This window comes from Halyomorpha halys, unplaced genomic scaffold (assembly GCF_000696795.3).
Source record: "Halyomorpha halys isolate HHAL.00 unplaced genomic scaffold, Hhal_1.1 Scaffold1282.1, whole genome shotgun sequence".
Taxonomy (NCBI): domain Eukaryota; kingdom Metazoa; phylum Arthropoda; class Insecta; order Hemiptera; family Pentatomidae; genus Halyomorpha; species Halyomorpha halys.
In genome coordinates, this window is record NW_027108234.1 from 330,567 (window position 1) to 343,635 (window position 13,069).

The following is a 13,069-nucleotide window of genomic DNA, read 5'->3' on the forward strand; positions in this document are numbered from 1 at the left end:
AACTGGGCCACATAAATAAATTAAATTAAACGAAAGATAATTTTTTTAAAAACAGTAAATAAAACAGAACGTGATGGAGAAAAATTGTCGAAGTTTATTTAATAGGCTAATTAAAAATGCTTCATTTTATATACACGGCTCATCAAGTATGCAGGGAGAGAAGTTGGAAATTACTTGGGCAGACTTCAGAAAAGGAGGATATACATTTCCAATAACATTTTGTAATTCAGAAGAAAAATCAATATCAACAGTGATTTCAATAGCAGCAGTAAAGTTCTGAAGCAGGTTCCTCCCAAAGCAGGTAAACACAATGGCTCTATAAAACACTAGTTCACTCAGTGTAAATAAATTACTGAGGTCTGGGCTTTAATAAAGATGTCTCAGGAAACAAGGACTGTACCACCTCTTCCTATCCCTAAAAACCTGTCTATATCAGAAAATGCAAGAACCATATTCAATGTTTGAAATGAAAGAGATTCTGAGCAGATTAGAACCAACTGGCAGAGGCTATTGAAGGCAATCTACACTTAATTTTTGTTCCAGATAATAATATAAACAAATAGAAAAAAATAGAAAAATCACTTTCCAACTCGTGCATCAGTGTTCCAACCAGGGTTTCGCAAAATAATTTAGGAATGGATCCATTTCACATTAACTCAACACAGTTTTAAACCTTACCATCTTACATTTTCTTCAATTTCGCACAGGTTTTGTGCAGGTATCCTACCCATTTATCTACTTCTACCAAAAGGGTTTAACCATTTTCCTACTTCTACCAAAAGGGTTCAATCATTTTCCTACTTCTACCAAAAGAGTTCAACCATTTTCCTACTTCTACCAAAAAAGGGTACCGCCACAAAATAAAAAAAAAAAAAGTTCGGAAACCACTGTCAAATTACAAGATTAATAAATAAAAATTTCTTCTCTTAAATAAAATATTTAACAGAATTTTTGGCCATAACAGTCTTAAATAGTCATCAAGCGACCATCTTTCATTATTAATGAGTGGTAATTATTCACAATAGAGCAACTCCAATAAGCTTCAGAAATATCAAAACAAATTCCAGATAAAAAGAGACCTAATATATTAATGAATCAATACAGGTAAAACAATTAAATGAAACTGATTAGTTTTTCATAAATATGAGTAACAAAATGTCTGAGCAAACAAGGATACAACCAGCTCCTATGATAAGTGTTTTTCCTGGAGGCTTTTCAAGTGAAAATATGTCATCACTAGTGATACAATAGTCTTTAGCTCCAGGGCAATCAGGAAAAGAGGGACGACCTCCACAAGCTATAAGAACATGATCTGTTTTCAAAACTTTTTCTGTTCCATTCTTCAAAGTAGCAATGACTGTATTTGGATCAGCAAAGTGGCCAAGTCCATTGATATATTCAACTTTCCTGGAAGACAAAAAGGGAAATTATATTTTTTTAAGTCTAAACATTAAGTAAATATTGTTCAGAACAATCCAAATTAATATCAGTTTAATTTAATCATTTGTTTTTAATGTATCTCATGTAATGATATAAAATTAAAATTAAATTAAAAAAAATTATATCAAAAGAAAAATATTATCTTACTTATCTCTCAATTCCACACGAGTTACCCAATTCACACTTTTAACATGATTTTGTACAGCTTCAACCAATCGCGTCCAATTGATTTTAACAGTAGATGGATCAGGCAATTCCCATCCAAACTCCTTAGCATCCTTGAAAAAAAAAATAATAATAACAATAAAACATTTTGGAACAATAGTTTAATTCAATCTGTTATGTTTATAAAGACCATACAAAAATCAAGGTAACACTACAGAATAGATGAAACCATCAGAAAACTAACTTAAAGTTGTAAAATGATTAAAATTGGTAAGTAATACCTCTAACAGCTTTAGTAAAGAGCTATTATACAATCCTTGACTAACCATCATCGAATAGGAAAAAATATCAATATTAAAAATTGGCTTCAATCTAACAACTAACTAGTTAAAATTCAAAAAGCACTCCAAATAGGAAATAGTTTTCTTTCTCAAAACATTATGCAACAAAGTGTGTAAAGAAAGGTTCTTAATTCACAGGTTTAAAAATGGAATTTAAAATCTAAACCTTTTGTCATATCTTGTAACAGAGGGCAGGTGGTAATCGTATTATATTATTGGTAAAAGTGATCAACTGCTATTTGTTTCAATGTCACTTGATCACTTCAACCACTAACCGGACGAAATGTAAATTATACATAGATCATTCAAGTATAGAGTATGTACTTAAATATTACATGTAATAGACAATAAAATAGAGCATCATCAAATCCTGATATTACATGAAACAGGGAGGCATGATTGCCACACACAAATTCAAGTATAACCCACTATGACCAGGGCAATAAGGAACTAATGGACATTACTCCTTAATTTATACTAATGTTTGTTAATATTATTAATTTCTCATAAAATGATATGCAAATTATAAAGTAATTTAAACAAAGTATAATAATTTTAGATATTCAAACAGTCAGATGATACTTAAAAGTCATAATGTAATATTTCATAGCAGAAGTGGGGATGAAGCTCAGAAACATTAATGACTTTAAATCGGTTTATTAGTTGTAAAACAATGAAAGAAATTAAGAAGGTCTGTGGAGTGATAATTGGAAATAAGATACAATTTTACAATTAAAAAGTGGGCAAGAATCATATAATGAAGTTTCATCAACATGTTAACAAAGAATTCACCACAAAATAACTTAATACTTAAAACACAGATTAGGCACGGAAAATAGAATACAGCTTTTTTCTGATTATGTAAAATTTCGAACAATCTATTTGTTACCTTTCAAGATAGATCTTACCTTACTAAATCTTTAAACATATTATAATTGTAATCTTCTCCTATCACAACATTTGCTCAAGAGATATCTAAACATCAAACATGTCCTTGAATAAAGTGATTGGCATCTTACCACACAGGGATACTTATCTTCGGAGGCTATTCATAATTACTTTACATTATGGATTGATAAACTACAAAAATATATTAGGTTGTAATCCAGGAAAGTAAATTGAAAATAAATATATGCATACAAATTTATATGTACAAATAGAAATAAAAATGAGCATGAGAGTCGAAAACACTTTAGCATTATACTATAACCAACATACACTTTAATGAATTCATAGTTAACTTACATGAACAGCTTCGCCAAGTAAAGCAGCTTGATGCATTAACTTTTTCGGAATGCAACCAACATTGACACAGGTACCCCCTAAACCCCACGTAGTTCCCTGAGGAGATGGAGTGACAAAGTCCAAAACAGCAACTTTTTTCCCATAAGAAACTGCTTCTTTTGCACAAGCTAGCCCACCAGAGCCTCCTCCGATTACCACCAGATCATAATCTTTTGCAACTGCAAGTACCAGAAAACGTTAACAATACAAAAACAAAAAATGAATGAAAAATTAAGAAATAAAATTATCATGCAATGCTAAATAAAGATGACAGATTGCTTAAGAGTTAATCAAAAGTTTAAACTGCAGAGACTTGACAGCTGCATCAATAAATAAATGATAAACCTATGCAACCATGTAGATACAAAATTAATGATTTTAATATTTTTAAACAAATACCTATACTACTCCTTAAAGTTGTAAAATGCTTAAAATTGGTAAGTAATTTCTCTGACAACTTCAGTAAAGAGCTATTATACAATCCTTGACTGACCATCATCGAATAGGAAAAAATATCAATATTAAAAATTGGCTTCAATCTAACAACTAACTAGTTAAAATTCAAAAAGCACTCCAAATAGGAAATAGTTTTCTTTCTCGGAACATTACGCAACAAAATGTGTAAAGGAAGGTTCTTAATCCACAGGTTTAAAAATGGAATTTAAAATCTAAACTTTTCGTCATATCTTGTAACAGAGGGCAGTAGGTAATCCTTGACATGAAATCGGTTTTAATAACAGGTACGAACCGTGGAATAGGTTTGGGTTTAGTTAAATCATTACTTGCAAGCAAAAATGTACCACAACGTATCATAGCTACGTGCCGTAAACCAGCTGAAGCTAAGGTAAGCTTTTACATTTATTTTAATCAGTAAAAATTTTAATCGCACTTACCAGATTCTACAGGAGCCATTGTTAAATAACTAAAAGTAACAGCACTGTACTAAAAACTCTTAACACTAAACGTTTTTATATATCTAAAAGGATGCCGTTGAAGAAATGAAATACTCAATCACTTGCTCCCCTTAACCCCACTCCTTAGATATGAAACCATTACATGACGTCATACTAGTAATTACTTTCTTGTATTGTATTTTAAAACAATTATTTGAAATATCTGACCTTTATAACTTTTTATAAACATTTATCAAAAATATTTATGGAAACCTTGTACAGCTATTGTAATAATCTTTATAAATAAAAAAAATATTTGTATTGTTTTTTCCAGGAATTACAGGAAATTTCGGAGAAAAATTCTAATGTTCATATTGTGCAATTTGGTAAGTAGATTAGTTAATTAAATCAATTTAATTATTATTTATTTTTTGTTATGTGAATTATATCTTTACATACTTTTTTCAGATTTGAACGACTTTCAAAGTTATCCTTCCTTGTCAGAGAATGTCAAACATTTAGTTGGAGACGATGGACTTAATGTTCTGATTAACAATGCTGGCATTGCTGGAAAATTTCTGAAAATTGGTTATTTAAAAGCCGACGCTATGCTTGAATGCTTTAAAATAAATACTGTAGCACCTACTATATTGACTAAGGTTCGTTAAATCACTTTTTTTTATAATCTCTTGTTTTATATTTACAAAAACTCAACGTATTAGAGAGTGGAAACTTAACTCCTGAGCAAAGATTCGAGGTCAGGCTGTGGTATAATTTTTTTTCTGTCATAATCTGTACAAGTAGTCCTTCCTGGGATACTCTGAGCCTTTTTAAATTATCATGATCCACCAATGCATCGGAGAGAAACCTGGAAATTGAGTGATATCCTCTACACATCACCTCGGAGCAAAACGGTTATTTTCATCTATAGTTTTCTGGAAAATGCAATAAATTAAAGAAATATTCGTGCAACAAATCACGAAAGGACCACTTCTTATCGCTGTCGGGTGTTTTATTCCTAGTGCAGTTGTTCCCTAAGTGGGTGCCACAAGCGAATGACACTTTCCCAAAATATTTTAAAAAAAAATTAAAAATTAAAATAGGGATTATCCTGTACATTCCTGCATTTACTTTGTATTTGTATTTCTTATTTTCCTGCATAATCAACCGCTCAAAGAATAATTGTGGCGACATTTTTATAGTTCAAGGGTGCCCAGTTTTGTTATCCTAATAAGGGTGCCGCGAAATGTTTTCTCAGCCACAGAAGGGTGCCGAGGCGAAAATGGTGTTATTTTCGTAGAGTTTGTCAATCGAAACTCGAAATAAAGGCCTTATTTCATCTGGTTACGTTTTAGGTCCTATTAGTGAGCTGTCAAGTTCATAGGCCAGCACTTAAAAAATATTTGGGGAGGGGGAGCGAAGCCCAAGTTCCTCTCTGACAGCTATCACTGTCACAATTATCATATGAAATCTGACATTTATTGTCGTGACTGTGTGTCGCACTACCAGGATTTGCTTTATAATTGGTAGCACAATCAACTGTCAGCGGATGCGCGACAGCTAGTTACCACATGACAGTGAACAATCTCCTACGTTATATATAACTAATATTCTTGTACATTTATTACTATTTATTAGCCTGTGGTGACGGTTGTATTCAATCACTAGTTTTTAATATATTTTGATTCATATACATTTTATAATTCAAAAAGTATTATGTTTTTTTTATTCATTTACCAAGTTCAAGTGTGGTTGAGTAACGTAGCACTGTCATGAGATCCTTTCTCACTGTCGCTTTATGGTTCTGTTAGACGTCGATTACATCGTTTTTATACGGATTCCAACAAGTTTATTATTCAGTATATGGGCGGTATAAAACGGGGTATCTGATAAGGTTTAATATCAACACCTAAAGTCTAGAACTCGATGACTATATAAAAGCCTTTATAAAACTGTATTAAAGTTGTGTTCTATGTACTTTTGGGCCTCGTGAAGTTATGAATTACACGGGAACAAACTGTTTTATGACAGAACTTGAACAATGCAACTGATAACAATAAAAATGGACTCAAATCTCATCAAAATCTGTTGTGTTCCTTTAACTGTGGAAAAATTCTTTCATGAAAATCAACTGTTCCTGAAAATTGAAATTAATATTTTAACATGAAGCTTATAGATTAGATTTATTATTATTTAATATTATTGAGATTTTTTTCCTTAATGAAGTTCATTTTCTAAATACTAATAAAAAAGTATATTCGATGAAGATATTTTTTCTTAAATACGAAGAGGGACATTAGATATAATTTCGCATAACTCTGCTGTATTTAATTTTTTCTTTGTTCTTTAGCTTTCGATGACCCAGGCCTTTTTCTTTCTAGCAATGGCGAGGAACCTAAGACTTTTTACATTTTAAAACAAAACACCTGATTATGCTGCCTTATTTAGTAAGTGGGCGATAGCCTGCAACTGGTTGCCGAACAAGTTGCGTAATGGAATTACAAACTACTTCCCTTAGATTGAATGAGTGTAAAACCATGATTGCGTTTATTTTTTTTTCTTTCTCTATGCTGTACTCGTTTTACTTAACTAAGCATTAAATTTGAAATGGTTTAAAAAATTCTACTCGTCTTAAGCTAAGTTTGCCTAATAAGGAAATGTATGAATCACCTTTTCTTTCGTAATAAGAATCTATGTAACCTTGAATGAGTTTTTTATTTCTTTCATTATCTGAAGGATTTCTTACAATAATTTGTAATTTACATTTTAAATTATTAATTTTTCATCAATAATCACTTTTTTTTTCAATTATTATTTAATTTCAGGAATTTATACCATTACTGAAGCAAGCAGCAAATAAAAATTCCAACGAACCCTTAGGAGCAAAACGAGCGGCAGTGATAAATATTACATCGATTCTGGGTTCAATAGCTAGCAATGATGCAGGCGGATACTATCCTTATAGGTGTAGCAAGGTAGTATTAAATTTTCGGTACTCTATCTGTAAACTTTTATACAATGTTATTTGTTTATTACTATTATTAATTTTTTTTAGTCGGCACTAAATGCTGCTACTAAATCCCTTTGTCTCGATCTCAAGGATTACAAAATTCTAGTGGCTTGTATCCATCCTGGCTGGGTCAAAACTGACATGGGTGGTGCAAAAGCTCCTTTAGAAGTCTCTTCCTCGTGTGAGTCATTGGTAAAAACCATTAGTAATTTGAGTCAAGACCATAATGGAGCATTTTTGAACTATGATGGAGAACCTTTGCCCTGGTAAGGGCTATTCAGATTATGTGAAATCCTTTGGTGTAGGTGAGAATTTTTATGATATAGGATGCATTGGTAAATGAGTTGTCAGTATTAATTTACCTAATGCTTATGTGAAAAGCAAAGAATGCCAATTTAATATATATTTTTTGTATCTTATGAATTTTCAATCAGAGCTGAAGTAACTTCTTTCTTAGTATCGACTCCTATTTTATAAAGCTCTCTAATATTTTCAACCAAGATGCCTCGTTATTTTGTAATTAATATGTAATAAGTTAAAAAAAACTTGTTCCTATTATTATTGCGAATTATGTAGGTATTTATGGAAATAATACTGAGTACATTTCCTTTCAGATTTTGTACAAATTAATAATAAACATATTTTGAAAATAATGTTTGTATTTTTTCATGTAATAACTGACAGATTCCATTTTTTTTCTGTTCGAAAAAATTATCCTGGAGATGAAACATTGTGACTGTTTTTATTAATATGCTATTAATTTTCTAGAGCTATTTCTTCTTGCTGTTTTATGGAATTCGTTGAAAACAAAGCTGTTAGCAGTATTTACATTTTTAAAAAAACAAACATAATTGTCTAGAAATTAGCTGTAATTTTGTAATTATATTTATTTACATTTTGCTTGGGAACTGACTGAAGTATTCCTTTATGTCTGAATTAAATAGATGCATTGACTGAATAACACTGTTGTCATGTTTTAGTTATTTACTCCAATTATAACAGAAAGGATTGTTTATTCTAAATTAGCAACCCATGTTCTATATCCAGAGGTATCAAGATAAATACAAGAATAAACGATAAAAAATCTGATGAAATATGGCCAGCAAAAATAAATTTTCCTAATTGAAAAATTGTATAAATCACACTCAAAATGAAATTCTAATAAGGATTATTATGATTTTTAATTTGAAATATATATATACATGATGTATATACCAAGCGGTATGGAACAGAACCAACTCCTTCGTGAAAATTGTGTTCAAAGCGATTTTTGTTGCAAAACCAGCTCCATATAAGCTCCTGTCAATCTGTTTAGAATTTGCTTTTCATATTTTAAACTTTTACAAAAGTATCCAGATTTGGAGAATGATCATACGAGGGAAAAAAAACACCAAAACTGGTGCGCCAATAACAATGAGAACGAAAACTCGTTTATATGAGGTTCCTCAACAATAATTATTGCTTCTTTTTTTTTGTGCAATGGATTTTTCAAATTTATTTTATTTTATTTTAATTCGTTTCATTTTTATATTAAAATTATCTTGAAATTACTTTGTTTCTTCTACTTTTGCCGTATGTTGACATCTCTTGAAAAATGGCAAGGAAACCTATATTAATTTTCTCCAAGTAACATTTCAAATATGGAGAAGAATTCTCACTTACTAAGTAAATAAAATATGAATGTACAACATAAAAATTTACATTATTTTTTTCCATCAAACTGCTGTTGTTTCCATATTATTATTGAGCTATTTGAACTTTGAATTGAAATTAAAAGTTACGTCCATCTCCAATGTTATTATTATTTAAGGATTTCCTGCTTCTTTGCATTCGCAGGAAACGGTGCCTACCCGGACCTAGTTCAAGGTTGAGGCACACAATAAAGGGTGAATAAAACGGAATAATAAACCTGCTTCTCCCCACTAAAACTTGTGGAATAATGGCCCTAAATGTGATATAATTCGATTAATAGATTAGCAAGAAAAAATAAATCTATTCTACGGATTTTATCACTTGCCATCTCCTAAATAGAGCATAAACGCATGCTTACGAAACAGTGTGGATGGGAGTTTAAAACATATTTGTTAATTGTAATTATCAACAGTTATTTGTAAGGTGCAGAATTAATTTGTAGATACGAATATTTTCTTATATATTTTTGAAAGTCGGTATATTTCTTTCTGAGTCTTTGTATTCATAAAATTCACGATTCTTCGAAGATAATTTATTTAAAATCATGATCTGAGTATAACGTGTTCAATTTTAATATCTCTGATGATTTTGGCACATTATTTTATATACATCACAAAGCGACGAAGGTTTTGAAACGACATTATATGAAATGTGTTGACATTCCAAAAAGAAATCTCCCAATTTTAGATTAAAAATTTGAAACAAAAGAAAATTACATGTTTCAGCAGGACGACTTCGAACATATGGCAAGAACTGTGGTGTTGATACTCGTCCATATACTGGCATAAATGTAAACCTTTCATATTCACTGATGAGCCACTGTAAAACTATCTGAAGGGTCGAGTCAGAAAACACTGTATCGTTTAAAAAGTTTTATTTCCGAGGACTGGGACAGAATTACTTTGTCATTCACTCAAAAATTAGGTCTTCAAGGTATATTAAAAACCAAAGACGGTTCCGCTATGTACTAATGAATGTTTTACTATCAATTTAATGTAATAAAAATAATTTATACGAATGCTTTTAATTCAGGTTGTTAGTTTATTATTTTGAATAATTTATTTACAATCCAATTTTATGTGGTCTAAATCATCAAAAAGATATTACATTTTTTTATTTATAATCTTAAACTCTTGCTTGAGACTGGTTAGTTTTGTTAAAATAAATAATTTAATTTCTATCCACTTCAGTCTCAACACATTTCACTTTTCTTACAAGTCCGATGGCCGGATTGGCGGAAACCTCGAACTTGTAAGAAAAGTGAAATGTGTTGAGACTGAAGTGGATAGAAATTAAATTATTTATTTTATTTGTTTTTAAATAGGTGTACAAATGCTTTCGAGTATGTACCTAAATTCATTTAACAAACCCACGATCCTTTTTTTAAGTTTTCTGTTGTTTTTTTTAACATGACCCGATACCTATGCAAATTATTTACAACAGCCTGCTATATTTTCATAATAGTACCAATGTATTGAACTTTGAAGTGTATTGATGAGCTGGAACGTCATTAATCGTACCTCTTTTCTAACATGACAGGTGTGTTGCCATGGTGAGATCGATTGATTCGATATGAATTAATGTATTCATTTTCTTCACTTACTTTTTTTCTTATTGTTTAACTGCTTATAATGCATCTGCCACAGGTTTGCCCCACTTGCCGCAAAAATATAAACTCCTGCAAATACTTAGTAAACTAAGAAACTATCCACACGCTTGTATGTTCCAACAAAAAGGCAAACATGGTGGACGTCGGACTGCCTGCTATTTAAACTATTTTCGTAAAAAGAAACAAAATAAAGATAATTAAAACAAAAGGAAACATAAAATATCAGCAAAATATATAGTAGATGATAAACATTTATAGAAAAGGAACTATATAACTTTTAAATTCATCATTCGATAAACTTAATTGACAAGATTTGAAACTACGTATTTACACCCTACATAATTTTAAAATATATCCTAAACTAGAGGTATTGATTGATTCCAAAGGTTATAAAAATTATTTGATTAATTAAAACTCGGAAAACACGAGTATTTATCTGTTTGAAGTTCTAAAACATTACTAACTTAGAAGAAATGTTTAGATACATCACTCAAGCCAGCCCAAACGATAAGACCTTACCGGTTAATTCAGGCCAACTTGTACCTAAACCATACACCATCTATGGATTTCATTATGAGGGAATTCGCCATAGTGTGACAGATGTGTAGCAGAAGCTTGACAAATAATGGATTTATCTTTTTCTGTGAGTATAGTATATAAGTAGATTATTGAACTGTGTAAAAGCTCCACTCTCAAGTACCGATGCTTAAATATAGTATAACAGATTAAAATAAAAACTAGAAAGTCAATATTCCCATATATATATTCTAACAATGAATTAATTCAGTCATTATTTCAAACTATTACAATCATTTTCACGCTTCAGTATAATCTGTAATAATAAATTATACTATCACTAAAACTTTTATTACATACTGTCGCTTAACCTGTGATATCTTCCAATGCATACAAATTATATGTATCGTATTTAAAAAATAAAAATCAATATTTTTTTTTTAGTTTAAATAGTATAAAAATCGTATTGTTGATTTTTTTTGTATCTTAATAGGTTTCACAGATTTAGTACCGATATAATTTTATGCTTCCCCGCTACTGAACCATTGTTGTCCTCAGAATAGAACATTTCTGCGTTTCAAACACTAAGGAACAAATTTAGTTCTGCACCTGCGTGTATTCAAATAATCGATAAAATCTTTAATTTGATGTTATTGACATTTTTAGGGATTGTGGGGGTTGGTACCTAGTTAATTGTATCTATTTTATCAGATTGCAAAGAACGCAAACTTTTTTCCTTGACAAACCTATATTTCGAAAACGACTCCTCTGATGTAGCCCAAAGTTATAGAAAAACTGGGGATTAGTGTAAACTTGATCTTTTACAAAATTTATCAACTACTTCTGAGCATATCCATACTAGAAACTAATTTTATTAGAATATGCATGTTTCAAACAGCTCGTCTTGTGATTTTATTACCAATAGACCTATCATTAACCTTAAAATATAGGTAACTGCATATTCGATATACACAAAATGGAAAATTTACAGAAAAAGAAAATCCTAAAACAGAAAATAAGGGGATAAAAAAGAAAACAATTAGAAATATAGAGGAAACTGTTTGTACCAACTTAATAAGTTTTTATATGTTTATCGTAAGTAACTAAATTAAGTTCTTTGTTAAAACGGTACACTTTGAACGTTAATAATATTTATCATTACTGTAGATTATAAAGGAACTTGAAAGTGACTCTGAGCTAAGATGGAACTTAAATACGTTTTAAAATAAGATTTTAATTTTATTATTTTTACGTTTATGCTATATATCTTTAATTTTTCATGTACTTTGTTCATTTACGTTTATATCATTTAAGTGTTTGTATCTTTTTTAGCCCTGATGAAACCCTGCAATGTGGGGCGAAACGTTGGCTCCATATAAACAGTTTTTTACTATTTGACTTTTTCTTTGACCGCACCCGGACCATATTCCTTTTATTATCTCACACGGTCAATCATCGATGTTCCATTAAATATTTTTTACCTTAGGAGATAATTTTTAAAACATACACCGGCTCAATTTATAATTGAAATATAAAAGATAAAACCATTCATAAACCGATTTAAAATCGCCGTTCTTGATAATTGAAAAAGTTTTCTACTAAAAGTTTATATAACCACTCCTAAAAACTAAAGGTTATTTAGAAAAATTAAAATTTTACACCAAAAATCTGTTGAGTTTTTTACAATTTCAATTCACGCCTGTCAAATAGGTGTTACAAATCTAAAAAATATATTTTTAATAAAAATTTAATTTATCTACATAAAATCCTGCCATAATGATTTTTAAATAATAACTTGCTAAAAGTAGATCTGACTTCGGATAGGAAACTTCTCAATTGTATTTTGCAAACATGAACAGTCATCGAAATAAATTTTGGAATTCCAAAGTCCAAATGAACGCACTGATTGGTGGGAATCGATCACAGACGGACCTAAACCTCTATCAAATGGAGATAACAAATCTCATGAAGGAGAAAAACCGTCGTAAACATTCGCTGATGTCTGTTATCTTAATTTTTTTTTATTAGTTTAGTTTTCTATATTTGTTTTATTTATTACTTCATGAAATAGCTTTGAGAATGATGTACTGTTCTGCATTTACGTATGTATTCCATTTAT

At 30.2% G+C, this 13,069-nt stretch overlaps 2 protein-coding genes and 1 long non-coding RNA gene across 6 annotated transcripts in view; 2 read left to right on the forward strand and 1 right to left on the reverse strand.

Moving 5' to 3' along the window:
* The window catches only part of Trxr1 (Thioredoxin reductase 1), a 42,279-nt gene that overhangs the window by 7,561 nt on the left and 21,649 nt on the right, over positions 1-13,069 (reverse strand). For 2 of the 4 annotated variants that reach the window (XM_014433924.3, XM_014433926.2), the window contains 3 exons: positions 3,192-3,409; positions 1,588-1,718; positions 1,178-1,407 (listed from right to left, as the gene is read on the reverse strand). In XM_014433924.3, coding sequence (XP_014289410.1) covers positions 1,178-1,407; positions 1,588-1,718; positions 3,192-3,409 — 579 coding nt within the window. Of the gene's footprint in view, positions 1-1,177; positions 1,408-1,587; positions 1,719-3,191; positions 3,410-3,629; positions 3,847-4,123; positions 4,282-13,069 lie in introns of those variants that run through there. The other 2 variants (XM_014433931.3, XM_014433929.2) reach the window with 2 other exon arrangements.
* sni (SDR family oxidoreductase sniffer) lies at positions 3,868-7,786 on the forward strand. The gene is made up of 5 exons (XM_014433932.2): positions 3,868-4,074; positions 4,458-4,509; positions 4,592-4,782; positions 6,949-7,098; positions 7,179-7,786. Exons 1-5 carry the CDS (start codon positions 3,949-3,951, stop codon positions 7,401-7,403), a joined length of 744 nt encoding a protein of 247 aa, XP_014289418.1. The 5' UTR covers positions 3,868-3,948; the 3' UTR covers positions 7,404-7,786.
* Positions 10,787-12,343, forward strand: LOC136795577 (uncharacterized). Its single transcript, XR_010843202.1, has 2 exons — positions 10,787-11,077; positions 12,283-12,343. It is a non-coding gene; the product is annotated as an uncharacterized lncRNA (long non-coding RNA).

Coding starts and splice junctions, on each gene's coding strand:
- sni (XM_014433932.2), top strand. CDS start 3,949: ATGAAATCGGTTTTAATAACAGGTACGAACCGTGGAATAGGTTTGGGT. Junction 4,075..4,457: donor GTAAACCAGCTGAAGCTAAG/GTAAGCTTTTAC, acceptor TGTTTTTTCCAG/GAATTACAGGAAATTTCGGA. Junction 4,783..6,948: donor CACCTACTATATTGACTAAG/GTTCGTTAAATC, acceptor ATTTAATTTCAG/GAATTTATACCATTACTGAA.